This window comes from Diuraphis noxia, unplaced genomic scaffold (assembly GCF_037042655.1).
Source record: "Diuraphis noxia isolate RWA-SAM2 unplaced genomic scaffold, SU_Dnox_SAM2 contig0004, whole genome shotgun sequence".
NCBI classification, from domain to species: Eukaryota; Metazoa; Arthropoda; class Insecta; order Hemiptera; family Aphididae; genus Diuraphis; species Diuraphis noxia.
In genome coordinates, this window is record NW_028301714.1 from 15,693,769 (window position 1) to 15,707,428 (window position 13,660).

At 26.4% G+C, this 13,660-nt stretch overlaps 2 protein-coding genes across 2 annotated transcripts; both read left to right on the forward strand.

Moving 5' to 3' along the window:
* The first annotated feature begins 83 nt into the window (after positions 1-83).
* Positions 84-1,271, forward strand: LOC107163379 (uncharacterized). Its single transcript, XM_089226193.1, has 4 exons — positions 84-241; positions 343-549; positions 752-1,030; positions 1,102-1,271. Exons 1-4 carry the CDS (start codon positions 182-184, stop codon positions 1,153-1,155), a joined length of 600 nt encoding a protein of 199 aa, XP_089082319.1. The 5' UTR covers positions 84-181; the 3' UTR covers positions 1,156-1,271.
* Positions 1,272-4,680: 3,409 nt separating this feature from the next.
* Positions 4,681-10,264, forward strand: LOC107163377 (uncharacterized). The gene is made up of 4 exons (XM_015510774.2): positions 4,681-4,841; positions 4,977-5,156; positions 9,662-9,943; positions 10,052-10,264. Exons 1-4 carry the CDS (start codon positions 4,782-4,784, stop codon positions 10,091-10,093), a joined length of 564 nt encoding a protein of 187 aa, XP_015366260.1. The 5' UTR covers positions 4,681-4,781; the 3' UTR covers positions 10,094-10,264.
* The last annotated feature ends 3,396 nt before the right edge of the window (positions 10,265-13,660 follow it).

The window sequence follows — 13,660 nt, forward strand, 5'->3', positions numbered from 1 at the left end:
TCACCCAGTATATGAGTATAGGTACCTGTGTTTGAGATAAGTAAATAGCTTATCAACTATCGATGTTTAAGGTTCATAGTTTACGCATAAAAACTGACAAAACATTGTTACTGAGTTTATTACCAGTGGGCAGTGTTTATGAGCCAAGTATCGCTTGCTATTTGAAAATAAATCAATAAAAATGGTGAACATTAAAAGTCACAGTTTGAAATTCGTGTTTTTCCTATTTTGCTTGTCACAGGTATGTTAAACAGTGCATTAAACATTTAATTATTAAATATAACTGTTTTATTTTAAAATTTACATAATATCAATGTATATTCATTCGACATGTATCTATAGGTACAAGCTGGCACAAAACTTCTTCCTGAAAAAACAGACAATCCATTTGATGAATTATTCAGAGAGATCTCCAAGTCAGTCACCAAGGTTACCGAGAAGATCCGATTAAGACTAACGGAATCTGAAGTCCATGTCGATAAATATTTCGATAATTTAAAAGAAAACGCCGAAAACACAAATGAACAATTCCAAGAAGTTCTTCAAAAGGTTAGTTTAATTTTTTTATTTATTCACTTGAAATCAGAACATTTACAAAACATTTAAAATGCTCATGAAGAGTAAATTTAAAAGTAATCGAGGTTTGAAATAGCTGTGCGAGAATATTTAAATTATTGTATGTGTAATAGCCAATACGTGAAATTAAAATACAATAAAAGTGTTTAAAAAAAAATTTTTTTTTTCATCTTAGGTCCATGAAAGTGTAGAAAAATTCCAAAAACAAATGTGCGATGTCGTTCAACAACAAATCGAACGTGTAAGCGAAGAGTTAAAAGCCAGAGATCCAGAAATCGCCGAGAAGGTCAAGAAATTAAAAGCAGAATTAGCCGAATTGAAAGAAGATCTTATTAAATTATATGAAGAAATCAAAAAACCGTTTTTGGAACATTTCAATGAATTGAGAGATGATATTAAAATCAAAACCAAACCGATCATCAAACGTTGGACACCAATTGTTAAAGACATAGAAGTAAGTGTAGGCAATAGATTATTTAGTATTAAAAAACAATGGCCGTTTATTATATTATTGTATATTTTTAGGAGATTATATTGGCTTTAATCCCCGAAAAGAAGAAGGAAAACAAGAAAAACTAATAAATAAGACTTATTAATTTCATGTAAACCTAACATTTTATTTGTTGTATTTTCTGTTAATAATGTTTTGAAATTTTAATTTGTTGTAAAGAGTAAAACTTGTCATACAAATTTTACTTTTACCTATTTTATTTTTTACTATGATAATATATTATAGATTAGAAAACCTATAAACTACTTTCTTTAGAGCCGATCTAAAGGTTATCATATATAAGAGGAAATATACGTATGATTACGGATCGTTCGACTTTTACATCTTATGGCTCGACTAAAGTCTAAATATTTTTAAGTAGGTAACTATAATTGGCAAGATATTCAACTATACTATTATTGTTTATCGAGTAAGTGTATTTGACTAATATTGACCACTGTTTGCTTATCGAATACGTAATAATATAATAATTAATAGGAACTCGATAAATATTGTTATTTGTAAGGTACATCCTGATGTGATTAAATTTATTACATGTTTTATATTTACCTACCTATATTATTATCGTCTAAATGTCTAATCTCCGAGTTACTGAATAACAAAACGTGAACTTTAGATTGAATAAAAAATAAACCATTAAAGAAATTAAAATTATAATAAAAATAAAAAGTTATGCATTATTAGTGATAAACATAAGCTTAATGACAAATGAAGGTGATGTATCGACATTCAGTGGCAAGGCGAGCTATTTTAACACAAGGAGCAAAGATTTTAGTCTAGGACCCATCTAATATTTTATCACATACACAAAAAATCAAATTATCTTGTTGCTTATTTATATTATAGTAGGACATCATTACTTCTAGTATATGCGTATTTATGATCAATTGTAATACCCACCCACCCAAAATTTGGAGGAGCGGCCGTTTAGACATTGTTTAATTTAAATGAGTAATGACTTATATAATAATATGTTATGCCATTTACAACCCAATACGTTTACGGTATATGATATCGTAGCCCACAGATATGAGAAAACCTGTTACAAAAATGTCAATGAATATCGGTATATTAAATTCATTATTTTCAACAAATAAACATAAATAGTCTAAAATATATATATATATATATATATTAAAAAATACAAATATTAAATATGAAGGTAAGACAATAAATGATTATATTTAGCAGAACTTGAGAACGTCTTCTATATGCACAACCACAATTTCTAGTTCACTTTGCTAACTGTGCAGGAGTATATAACATAAACGAAAACTGTATCCGGAAATGGTATAGACGACTTGTATTCACAACGTACTCGACGGCCATCGTGTGTGTGTATGTTTCACTTACTTTGGAATTATGTGCACTATGGATGCATAGCCATCAGCTTAGAATTTATAGTGTTAGGTGTTAAACTTAATAATTTTTAAAATAAATAGTCTTTGTAGCCAATAAACGATAAACTGAAACAACTCAGCATCGGGTTACAATAATGGGATGTTAATTTGTTATTGTGTAACTCCGACAAAACGAATCGATTAGGTTATAAATATTTAGTGTTTTGCTAAATCACAGTTTTGGTGTGCTGCACAACGATTTTGTACGTTATACCTATGTGTATTATTGTTTTCGATTGTCAAATATTTGGGTTTACTAAAGTAAAATTATTTGATTTGTAATGTATATTTCTAGATACCAATTCATTTTTTTTTTGAATAATTGAAACATGTACTTTTTACCAAGTAGTAGCAGATACCATTATATTAATAAAAATATAGTAAATATTAGAATATTAATACTACTACTATAGATTAATAGTTAAGTGTTTCAATTATTGATCATCTAATTATCATCGATTTCGACTTAATAATCATTTGCAAGATGTTTTAAAACAAGAACCTAGTCAATATTCGTCGAAGTTGCACGATATTCACAATTTATGTGAACTCGATCTAGACACATTATTACCTATGTCACACCGTCACACGGGATAAAATCTGCATGTTCCCAGTTTCCCACATCGCAATAACATGAGTTTTAGAAATTCTTCGCGTTGGCCAGCTAATTTGTCGTTGACATCTGTCATTACAATTTACAACCATCGCAGTAATTCAAACTCAGACTAAGTTTGTTACTCGTAAATATTGAAGGACATGCACCACCACTGAAAATGACATATTTGTATACAATCTGACATTTTAAAGGAACGTGAAATATTACTTGGTAAAGCATTATAAATATTATCTAACTGCGATGGCGTGGTAATTGCAAATGTAAATAATAAAAATTTAATAATTAATTTCATTTTAATAATTACAAGTTCGTGCAAGAACTTAAAAAAAAAAATATGGAGCGATGCATATTTTGCGGATATTTATGGGTGAAAAAAAAAACAATTATTAATATTTAGGCTTTATATAAATATCAGTTACACGCCAAAAATACAATGTCTAAATTTATTATTTGAAATAAAAAAATTGAACATTCTAGTCTTTTTTACATTTATACATAACCTATATGTGGGCAATGATAAAACTACGTGTAAGCTTATGTATAAATATATATTGATAAATTATTTGGGTATGAAAACGAACTGATAAATACATAATTTTTATTTTATTAAAATGCTTATTGTACATCTGAAAATTGCTGTTCTAAACTGGCACATCGTTGTTCGAATTTTGTAAATTTTAGCGGCAAACGGCCCTCGATGAGTGCATATAGGTGTTGAGCCATTATGATAAATATCTAATTAATATCATATCTAACCATCATCGGCAGTGTGTTGCACACAATTTACAATAATTCCAAAATGCATGGGCATCCCCAGAATTTTTTTTAGGGAGGGTAAATTAATTAATTTAAAAAATAAATAAAGATTTTTTATAAATTTTATTCTTGAATTTTAAAAGTAATCTATGGAATGAACATTTTTTATGAATTTCTAACTGAAAAATAATTTTAAAATGTTCGAGATTTTGATGATGTATAAGCGCATATAGTAGTCCGACGTATGTATATCATTAATATTTTTTAACTTCCATTCAATAAGCTCATGAACCTTATTTTACTAAGAGGAAAAGTATTTATCAAGAATAGTTTTGAAAAAATGTACAAAATTCGAAAAACGTCTCATGGATTTATCATAATTAACTCGAATGACTCAAAATTGTTGAAAATTTCACCATTCTTAAAAATGCTATAATAAATATTTCGGGCGGCCATGAGGCATATTATTGTTATACATAAGCTTTGTAAGTATATAATATATAATTAATGTTATTACATTAATTATATAATGTATAACATATTGTGTATCATTTAATTTTAATTTTGTTATATTAATTTATCAGTGCATACAGTATGATACATAATATTTATTGAAAGTATATTTTCGACACGGGTCAATAAACATACCAATCTACAGTACTAAGTCCAAGAATAAATAATCATTTGAAACGATAAATAATTAAATGCATAATAAAAAACGAATACGTTAAATTTTTCTCTGTGTGTATAATTAATACCATATTTTTATCATTACGAATAATAATTTGAATGTATAAATCTAAAGGTCGAAAAGGAGGAGAATTTAATGGAAAATTAATTTACGATCTGTCCATGTATAACTTAACATTCGCTCCTGAACATTAAGAGATACAAGTTTCATCTTTTGAATTAAAAAATAACGATGTTGGCAAAAATATTTTTGGTCGTTTTCCTGGCGACTGGTGTCATGTCATTCCTTAAGGTAAATATATTTGACATTTGAAAATAATAGTATAATTCTAAATTTTTTTAATTTATTTTAGTTTATTCATCTCTTATTATAAAAATATTTTTTTAAATTAATACTATGATTTTTAAAAAATAATTGATATTTTAGGATGACCATGAAAACGAACTTGTCAACTCAGCTCTTGGGACTGGAACGGTATTATTAAAAGAAGCTTCAAAGTACATAACAGATGATGCGGATAGATACTCCTTGGACTTGAACGCTTTGTACAAAAAATATGAAATCGCATCAAAGACTGAGCAAGCAAGAAACTTTCTCCATGCTCAGGTAAAAAAAATGTGTTTATAATATTTAAGAAATGAAATTATTTGAATACTTTTTGGATTCAAACTGATATAAAAATACATGCTTATTATATTTTATAAAAAATATATATTTAATTTAATATTCATATAAATTGCCCCTTGTATTGTACATCTTCTCGGTGGCTCATTATTCATTAAATATAATAAAACTCAATTAGGTGTCCAATACTGTCCATAAGTATAGTAGCTATATTATATAAACATATAATTTTTTAAAATTTTATTTAGCTTCTAATATAAACTATTATAGCTCAGAAATTAATGTGATATAAACAAATTATAAATTGTAATTTTACAATCTCTTGGTAATTGTATAATTAAAATGTTATTATTGTTAAGGTTTTATGTTTTTAAGCTTTAAGGTTTCAAAAATTTTCCTTCTAATGATTTAACTAGTAACTCTGCTTATTTTTTTTTTTAATACATCATAATCAATAGAAAATAAAAAATATATTTACTGATAGGTACATATTCAGTAAAATACAACATTAAAAATAAAAAGGTACTAGGTACCTATTTAAAATATTTTTTTTTAGAAAAATCTCAACTGATGTATAATGGCGGTTTGAGTACAATAATACTTATGAATTCATACTTTAATAAATTTAATAGTATTCACCCAATACATATTGTTGATTTATTTAAGTAAAATATATCACAGTTTTTTGGTGTATTATTTTTTGAACTTTTCAATGGTATCATAGTTAGTACTTTCTGGGCTTTAAACTTAATAGAATAAAATCAAAATTATTCATAAGGCATGGGTACCAAACACAATGTTTTCCATTAATCATTATTAAGTTTATTCAAATTCTGATTTTCAAAATTAGAAACCATATTTTCAAATATTTAGATATTTTGTGTCATTATTATAATAAAAAGACTTTTCTGCCGTAGTACAAATTAATTTTATTTTAATTTGATCAATATAGTTTTATTGTAAAATTTTAAGCAGATTGTAGGTTAATCTTTTTAAATAATGATGTATGCATATGATATATTAATTGAAATTCGTACGAGTAGTTTCTTTGACATAAAACTACTTAGGTATGTATTAAAAATGATATTCTTAGTAACTGAAATAGCAGATAATTATGAATTAAAATGTATACATGTTCAAATACTATTTTATATTTTTACAATGGTCTAAGTAAACTCCAGACTAAATATTCCATATTTTATATTTTTCGTAAAATTTTATGTTTACTAATAATAGAGTTTTTGAATTTTCATTTGATTTTCGAAAATGTTCTCTGAAAATTAAGAATTTCTTGAAATACAAAATCATTAATTATTGAAATATGTTTGACAAAAATTGAGATCGTAACTAAAATATCAACAATACAATATTCACTTAAAAACCAACTATATATTTCACGTAAATCAAAACTATATTCGTATAATTAGTGGCGTATTGTGGAAATATTTATCATGTATCTAACAGCAGTAAAAAAAAAAATATGAGTAATGACTAATAAATTAAATTTTTAATTCTTCAATTTATTATTATAAGATTTGTCGGTTATTCACTTTTAATGACCTAATTATTTAGTAAAACCATGTTGATGAACGAACTTCCTGTCCCTATAGGCTATAGGTCACAGGCCTTTAATATTATAAAGTCTATAATTTTATCTGAGATTAAAATTGATACAATTTAAATTCAGCAGTTCTTATCTATGTTCATTCCTAATTGAACTAAAAACATATTATTTTACACTATTAATAATTATATTCAACTATTTTTGCGTCCCGATGAAATCACAATTAATTAACAATGATTAAAATTAACATTGAATAAAATATGAGTATATATTATTAAGAATATTTTTCTAGATATTTAATAAGTTAAAACAAACCCAAACTGATAAAATACTTGAGACCCCATGTTTAATATTTCATCAATGAAATGCAGAAAAATAATAGAAATAAAATAGAAAATAATATTAAAAAGGCGGGTAAGACGTGGATGTCGCTCTGCTGTACAGTAGGTTACAAGTGGGTTACTGTAATGGTTGGAATTAAATTTGAATCCAATGATATTGTATCATTGTATACGAAAAACAATTCTGAGCGAAGACGGTTTATCTGTCTGGAATATATTATAGATTATTAAAAATTTTTAAATCTTAGATTTAAAACGAAAATTTTTTATGAATTTCTAGTTTAAAATAATTTGCGAATTTTCGTGATTTTCTTGATTTTTACATAATAGGTTGTCCAAATTCAAAATTTGAATACTTGTAAATAAAAATTGTGAATAAATAAAATAAAAACACACATCATGGTAAAATCAATACATTCATCGTTCCGCTCAGAATCTAAAAAACTCATAATGATCGAAAATTTCAAATGCCTATGAATAGTTCAACTTAAGTCAAAATTTTTTGAAAATTGCATGGTGGATAGAATATACTTATATAAACATTCTGTGAAAATTGCATGTATATATGGTGATTTGTTTTAAAGTTACGTCAAAAACGAAAATCGATTTTGTCGAAAAATGAGAGTGGATAAAATTTCCCGTTTTTCCCTTAATTTTTAGTTTGTTTTTCTCGATTAGGTATTTAGAAAAGTATTACATTCACTTTATTTGTATTTACATTCACCCAAAGTACCAACTAGATTCACTTTCTGATCGAACGAGGTACTGAAGTCAAAAATCGAAGCACTTTTACTGCCCCAAAACGTGATGACAGACACAAAAAAAAAAAACACACATCATGATAAAATCAATACATTCATCACTCCGCTCAGAATCTAAAATATCACAGTTAGGTCTTGGCGTTATTAAAAATGGATCTTTTTATACTTCAGAAAACCCAACTATTATAGATAGGTATGGTTTTAATAATTCATCTATATAAAACAAAATCAAAGACAAATCTTTAATATAGATTTATAATAATCAACTTCAATAAACTCCTCAATTTCGTCAACTCAACACAACTGCGTCAACTGATTTAAATATTCTAACTTAGATTAAAATGTAAATCCTTAATTATAAGTAATAAGTAGAAAGCAAATATGTAAGTAATTAATGTAAATTTAATATGTAACGCCGGCTAATAACTATGTAGTTGATGCCATAAACAATTAATAAAAAAAAAAATAATAATAATAATCTATTTAAAAAATAAAATATCTATTTTAGACTCTGAACGGAGTGATGAATGTAGGTATATTGATTTTACAATGATGTGTGTGTTTTTTTTTTGTGCGTCTGTGTACAGCATGACTATGTCAAAATAATGCTTCAATTTCAAACTTTGGGGGTGGTTTCCGATGGAAAAGTGAATATCCTTGGTGCATTATACAGGTCAAAAAAAAATATTTTCCAGAAGTTTTCAAAAAAATCGAGAAAAACAAAAAAAAAGTGACAGAAAAACGGAAATTTTTATGCAAAACCAGTTTTCGACCAAATCGATTTTTTTATATGGTTATAATTCAAAAACTAATCACTATAAATATTTGAAATTTTCACCAAATGTTTATGTTATTAGTGTTGTCATTATACAGTTTAATTTTCAAAATGTTTTGACTTTTTTGAGTTATTTATAGACCACTGAAATTTTAGATTTTACAATTTTTTTTTATTAGCGTTTATAGTTCAAATTTTTGTGTTTATAACTAAGGATTAAAAATACAACACTAAGTTTCCGTAAATTTTCCTTCAAGTAGCTATAGAGAAAACCCGAAGCATCATTATAGGAAAAATTTTAAGTGCGTTTGAATTTTGAATTTTTGCGAAATAGCGTAACGATAACGATTTATCCTCAAACCAGGTATATGTAATACGAGTATCTATGATAATATAAGGTATTATGAATTATGATAGCTACATGCAATGTTTTTGGAAAAATTGATTAACCATGCTTTATGCAAAATGCGTCCTAATTGAAAAATAAAATATTTGTTTCAAAATAGAATATATGACAATATTTAAATATTATATTATATCCTAGACTGACAAATCATCTCCGTTCAGAATCGTTTTTCATATACAATGATACCTATCGGCTATTATTGCATTCAAATTTAACCTATCCTAGTCAGAGGTCCACCCCACCCCCTAATGTACAGCAGAGCGGTACCCACTTACCCGCTTTTTTTTTATACCTTAGAATCTAAGGCTTAGATCGTCAAATTGTTAATTCTGCCTATTGAGATTAGTGTGATCATCTTTTGAAAAAATAATCAAATTATAAGCGCTAATCCATTAGATCTATTTAATATTCTGTACACTTTATACAGTTTGATGTTTTTGAAAAAAGATGCGAGAATGAAAAATAAAATACATATTAATCACGAATATTTTTAAATTAATTTTATTTTTAAATAGCTAATTTCATGATATGCATACAATCTAATATACAATCTAATCTAATATAATACACATTAAGTATTTATAAGTATGCGAGTTAGATAGGAGAAAAACGTTTAATATTAATATTTAATATTTTATAGATAAAAAGAAGTTTCGACCTAACTAATGAATACGTAAAGAAAGTTGATATTGAAGGCGAAGAACAATTGAAGAAGAGTATTGATATAATCAAAAAGGAAGACCCCGTGTTAGCAGAAAAATTAACTAAATTTTACGATAAGTCTTGTGACTTAGACAGAATAACTGAAGATATTATCAAATACATATTGGACGCAGATAAAGTTAGCGGCGCAGTTGACAAGGCCAAGGCTGCACTCCGTCCAGTAGAACACAAATTGGCTGAATCAATCAAAAAATTCGAGGTAAACTAATTATTCATGAATTTTATTGTACTTGTAAACTTAAATATTTTAACAAATTTATCAATAATTCAAGATATATAAATTAAAATAAATATTGTATCATTTCAGACCATTGTTCTTGAACATCTGCCAAAAAAAGGAAAGAAATAGAGATATTTCAACAAAAATTTTAAATTTCAACAACTATTGAATAATTTAATACCCAACTTATTTTTAATACTTTCAATAATTGTATTATTACATTTAAACTATAAATAAATTAAATGTCATAATATTATACATTTTTAACTGATTATCTAATAAAAAATAGTTCACCACCAAGTTCTCAATATCATATTTATTTATTAAAAATATAAAATATTTTTATTTATTTGTATACATATCTATTGAAATGTTTTTAAATTACCAATAATATACTTTAATTGTTAATATAATTATTAAATTATATATAATAAATAAAAGTGGTTAATACTTTTAAGTTATAAATGTATAACTTATTAGCATTTTTAAAAAAGTGGATAAGCTCTACTGTACAGTAGGGCCAGTAGGTTAGGTTAGTTAGCTAAAAGTAGGCTATTGTGATGGATGGTGTTAAATTTTAACTCAATGATTAATATCATTATATTCGAAAAATGATTGTGAGCGGAGACGGTTTGCTAGCCCGTAATAGCTAATAGGTACATATTTATATTGCTATTGTTACTAGCCACTAGGTACTATAAGCTGGTAGGATTAATTAACATTATTAATATACTATCATATTTGTTTATTATAATATACTTTAAAAGTTCCAAGTAGGAAACACGAATATTACTTTAAAATTACAACAATATAACTAAAATCGTTATTCTTGATTATCTTATATATGTAATTTCCTCCAAATTTTAACTTAAAATAACTATGTAATAAAAAGTGTGTTTATATATTTTTGGATTTTTCAGTTACGGACTCTTTTTTAGAGTTTCACCAAAAACCAAAATTGATATTTTGAGTAAAAGTTTCTGTTTTTCTTAAACATTTTTTTTGTTTTGTGTGATTTTTTTGAAAACTACAAGTATTTTTAAATTTTGACCACCCGAGTTAGATTCACTTTCCCACCGGCCACCGAAAAAAACACTGAAGTTGAAAATCGAAGCATTATTTTACTACTTATCGTGTACACAAACAAAAAACAACACGGTTAATTGTAAAGTCAATATATTCATGGCTCTCAGAATCTAAAATAACTTTAAGTTCATAACTAAGTATAATACAGAAGATAGGAATGATGAATATAATGAGATACATACTAGATTTTGGACCGATTCATGGAATTAGATTATTGTATACTTTCACTATAACTAGATTTTAAAACCTACTGTAAACCTACATTAATACTTTGTTTAGTTAATATTTGTATTTTGCAGTTTGATTTGAACTTATCTTTAAAACTGCATAAAAATTTGTTTTACACCATACACAAACATATTAGTAGCCAGCAGTAGGTAATCACAAATCTCATAACTCCACACCCTCTCAAAGTCTCAAACGACATTTAGGTCTAAGTAGGACGTAGGCCATTGTATAGAACTATAGATAATATATTACCTATTTATAATGGGTACTCCTGCATGTTTATAAAAAAACATTGTTGGTAGTGTTCCTAAATAAGGAAAGAGACACATCTCTTTACTGTAGTAATTTACTCAACGGAGAGGTACAATCGGTGTCAGCTGCTATGCAACAAAATACTGCAGTAAGAATCACTATTCAATAAGTAATAAAAGGCGAGCATATTTATAGGGTTTCACTGGTTTGTGTTTCAGTTTTGTATGAATCATAGTCCATAGATGTATAGTACATTTGATGTTATACATTATATACGATATACCTACCAGTAAATAGTAATGCCAAATTTTAACGTACTAGTATGAGAAATTGTGAAAATAAAACCGTTCTCTGGCCGATTTTTAAAGAAAAAATTATATTTAAACTAAATAAATGAGTTTTGAGGATTGTGCAATTCGCATTATATGTCTAGATGAGTAGGTACAAAATTGTTGCCTCCTCAAAACTTTAATTCCAGAACCGCCACTGGTTTAAATAATAATAAGGATAAAAATCATTATAAAACCAATATTCTGGTATCTTCTCATTTTTACAATACCTATATGTTATATGTATCATTTAAGAGGAGAAGGTAATAGATAATGAATTGATCAGTTAGGTACCTATGGATTGTTTTAATTGTATGCACCAATTAGTTATATTGTTTTAGTGAATAGAATACCTACCATTCCTATGCATTATTTTTTAATAATAATTAGTATAAGTTCTTAATATGCTTCAACAATTGTTTGTATAAGACAGGGGCTCTGTCAAAAATAAATAATAGGTATATTATTATTATATTGTCATATTACTAAAATGCTTCTTATAGGTACAAAATTGAAATTTAAAAGATTATTTTAACATTAAATTAAATTTAAAAAACATTAAAGCAACCACAGGATAAGTGCTGCCGAGTCGTTCTTCTCTTATCGCAAAATTACTGATTGTATTATTAAGAGTGTCACAAATTGACAAATCTAATTGTATTTTGATACTCATTATAATATTATATCGTTAATTTTCGACTGAGAAGACACTTATCAAAATGTGACTGTTTTATTGAAAATAATTAAAAAGACAATATTTGCAACCGTGTTATAAGTTAAATTAGAACGTTCTATTGAAATTTGACACCACTTTTTTTTTTACAATAATTATGTGTTGATTTTTATTAGTTTGTAATGAAATTATAGTTTTTGTATGCATTTATTAAGAGGACGCCATACTACCCGCATGTGTTGTCTCCGTCGTATAAGTGCGTAGCATACCAAATTTTACGCTCAGCAGATCACGTTTATTTCCGTTAATTTAAAATTTAGAGTGAAGTGACCTATTATAAAAATTAAAGACAAGATTATTACCGAGAGCATCTCATGAGCTTTTTATTATATTTTAATTTTAAAGCAAGTTATGAGTATTTTTAGATATAAAAACGATTTACAATTTTAAAATACTCACAACTTGCTTTAAAATTAAAATTAAATTTAAGGTTATTCTAAATATTATCTAAACACATTTATTATTTATAGGATAGGTACTAAGTAAACACTTATGTTAATTTCCAAAGAGAAATTTTGATTTAAAAATCCAAGATTATAGCAATAATTATAAGAAACAAGAATTCATTAAGCCGCGGCTGTAGCCTGTACTAGGAAATTGATTTTTCAATTGTGTTACTATTCATATGTACCGACGAATTTTGGTGAATTTTTATCAGATATATGAAAGATGATTTTATATTTTTATGGCATAAATTAACAAATTATATCGAATTCTTAAAAAGCAAGAGGATACATTTATATTTAGTATAAATTACATATAATAATAACTGGATATTTGTAAGTCACAGACTGAACTAACAAAGTATTTGTAGCAGTGACGTTCCCAGATTTTTCGAGTCCCTGGACTTACAATATTATATGCTGTAATGTTTAGAAAGATTTTATTTACACGACATATTATATTATTGTATATACGCGAGGCCCAGGGCGTGTGCCCCGTTTGCCCTGCCCTCGGGACGTCACTGATTTGTAGGTCGCACATTTATTATGCCATAATTACATTAATTTAAGCAATCTATTTTTTAATTGCTATTTTATTAGCGCGTGAAATTATAATTTTTTTGGA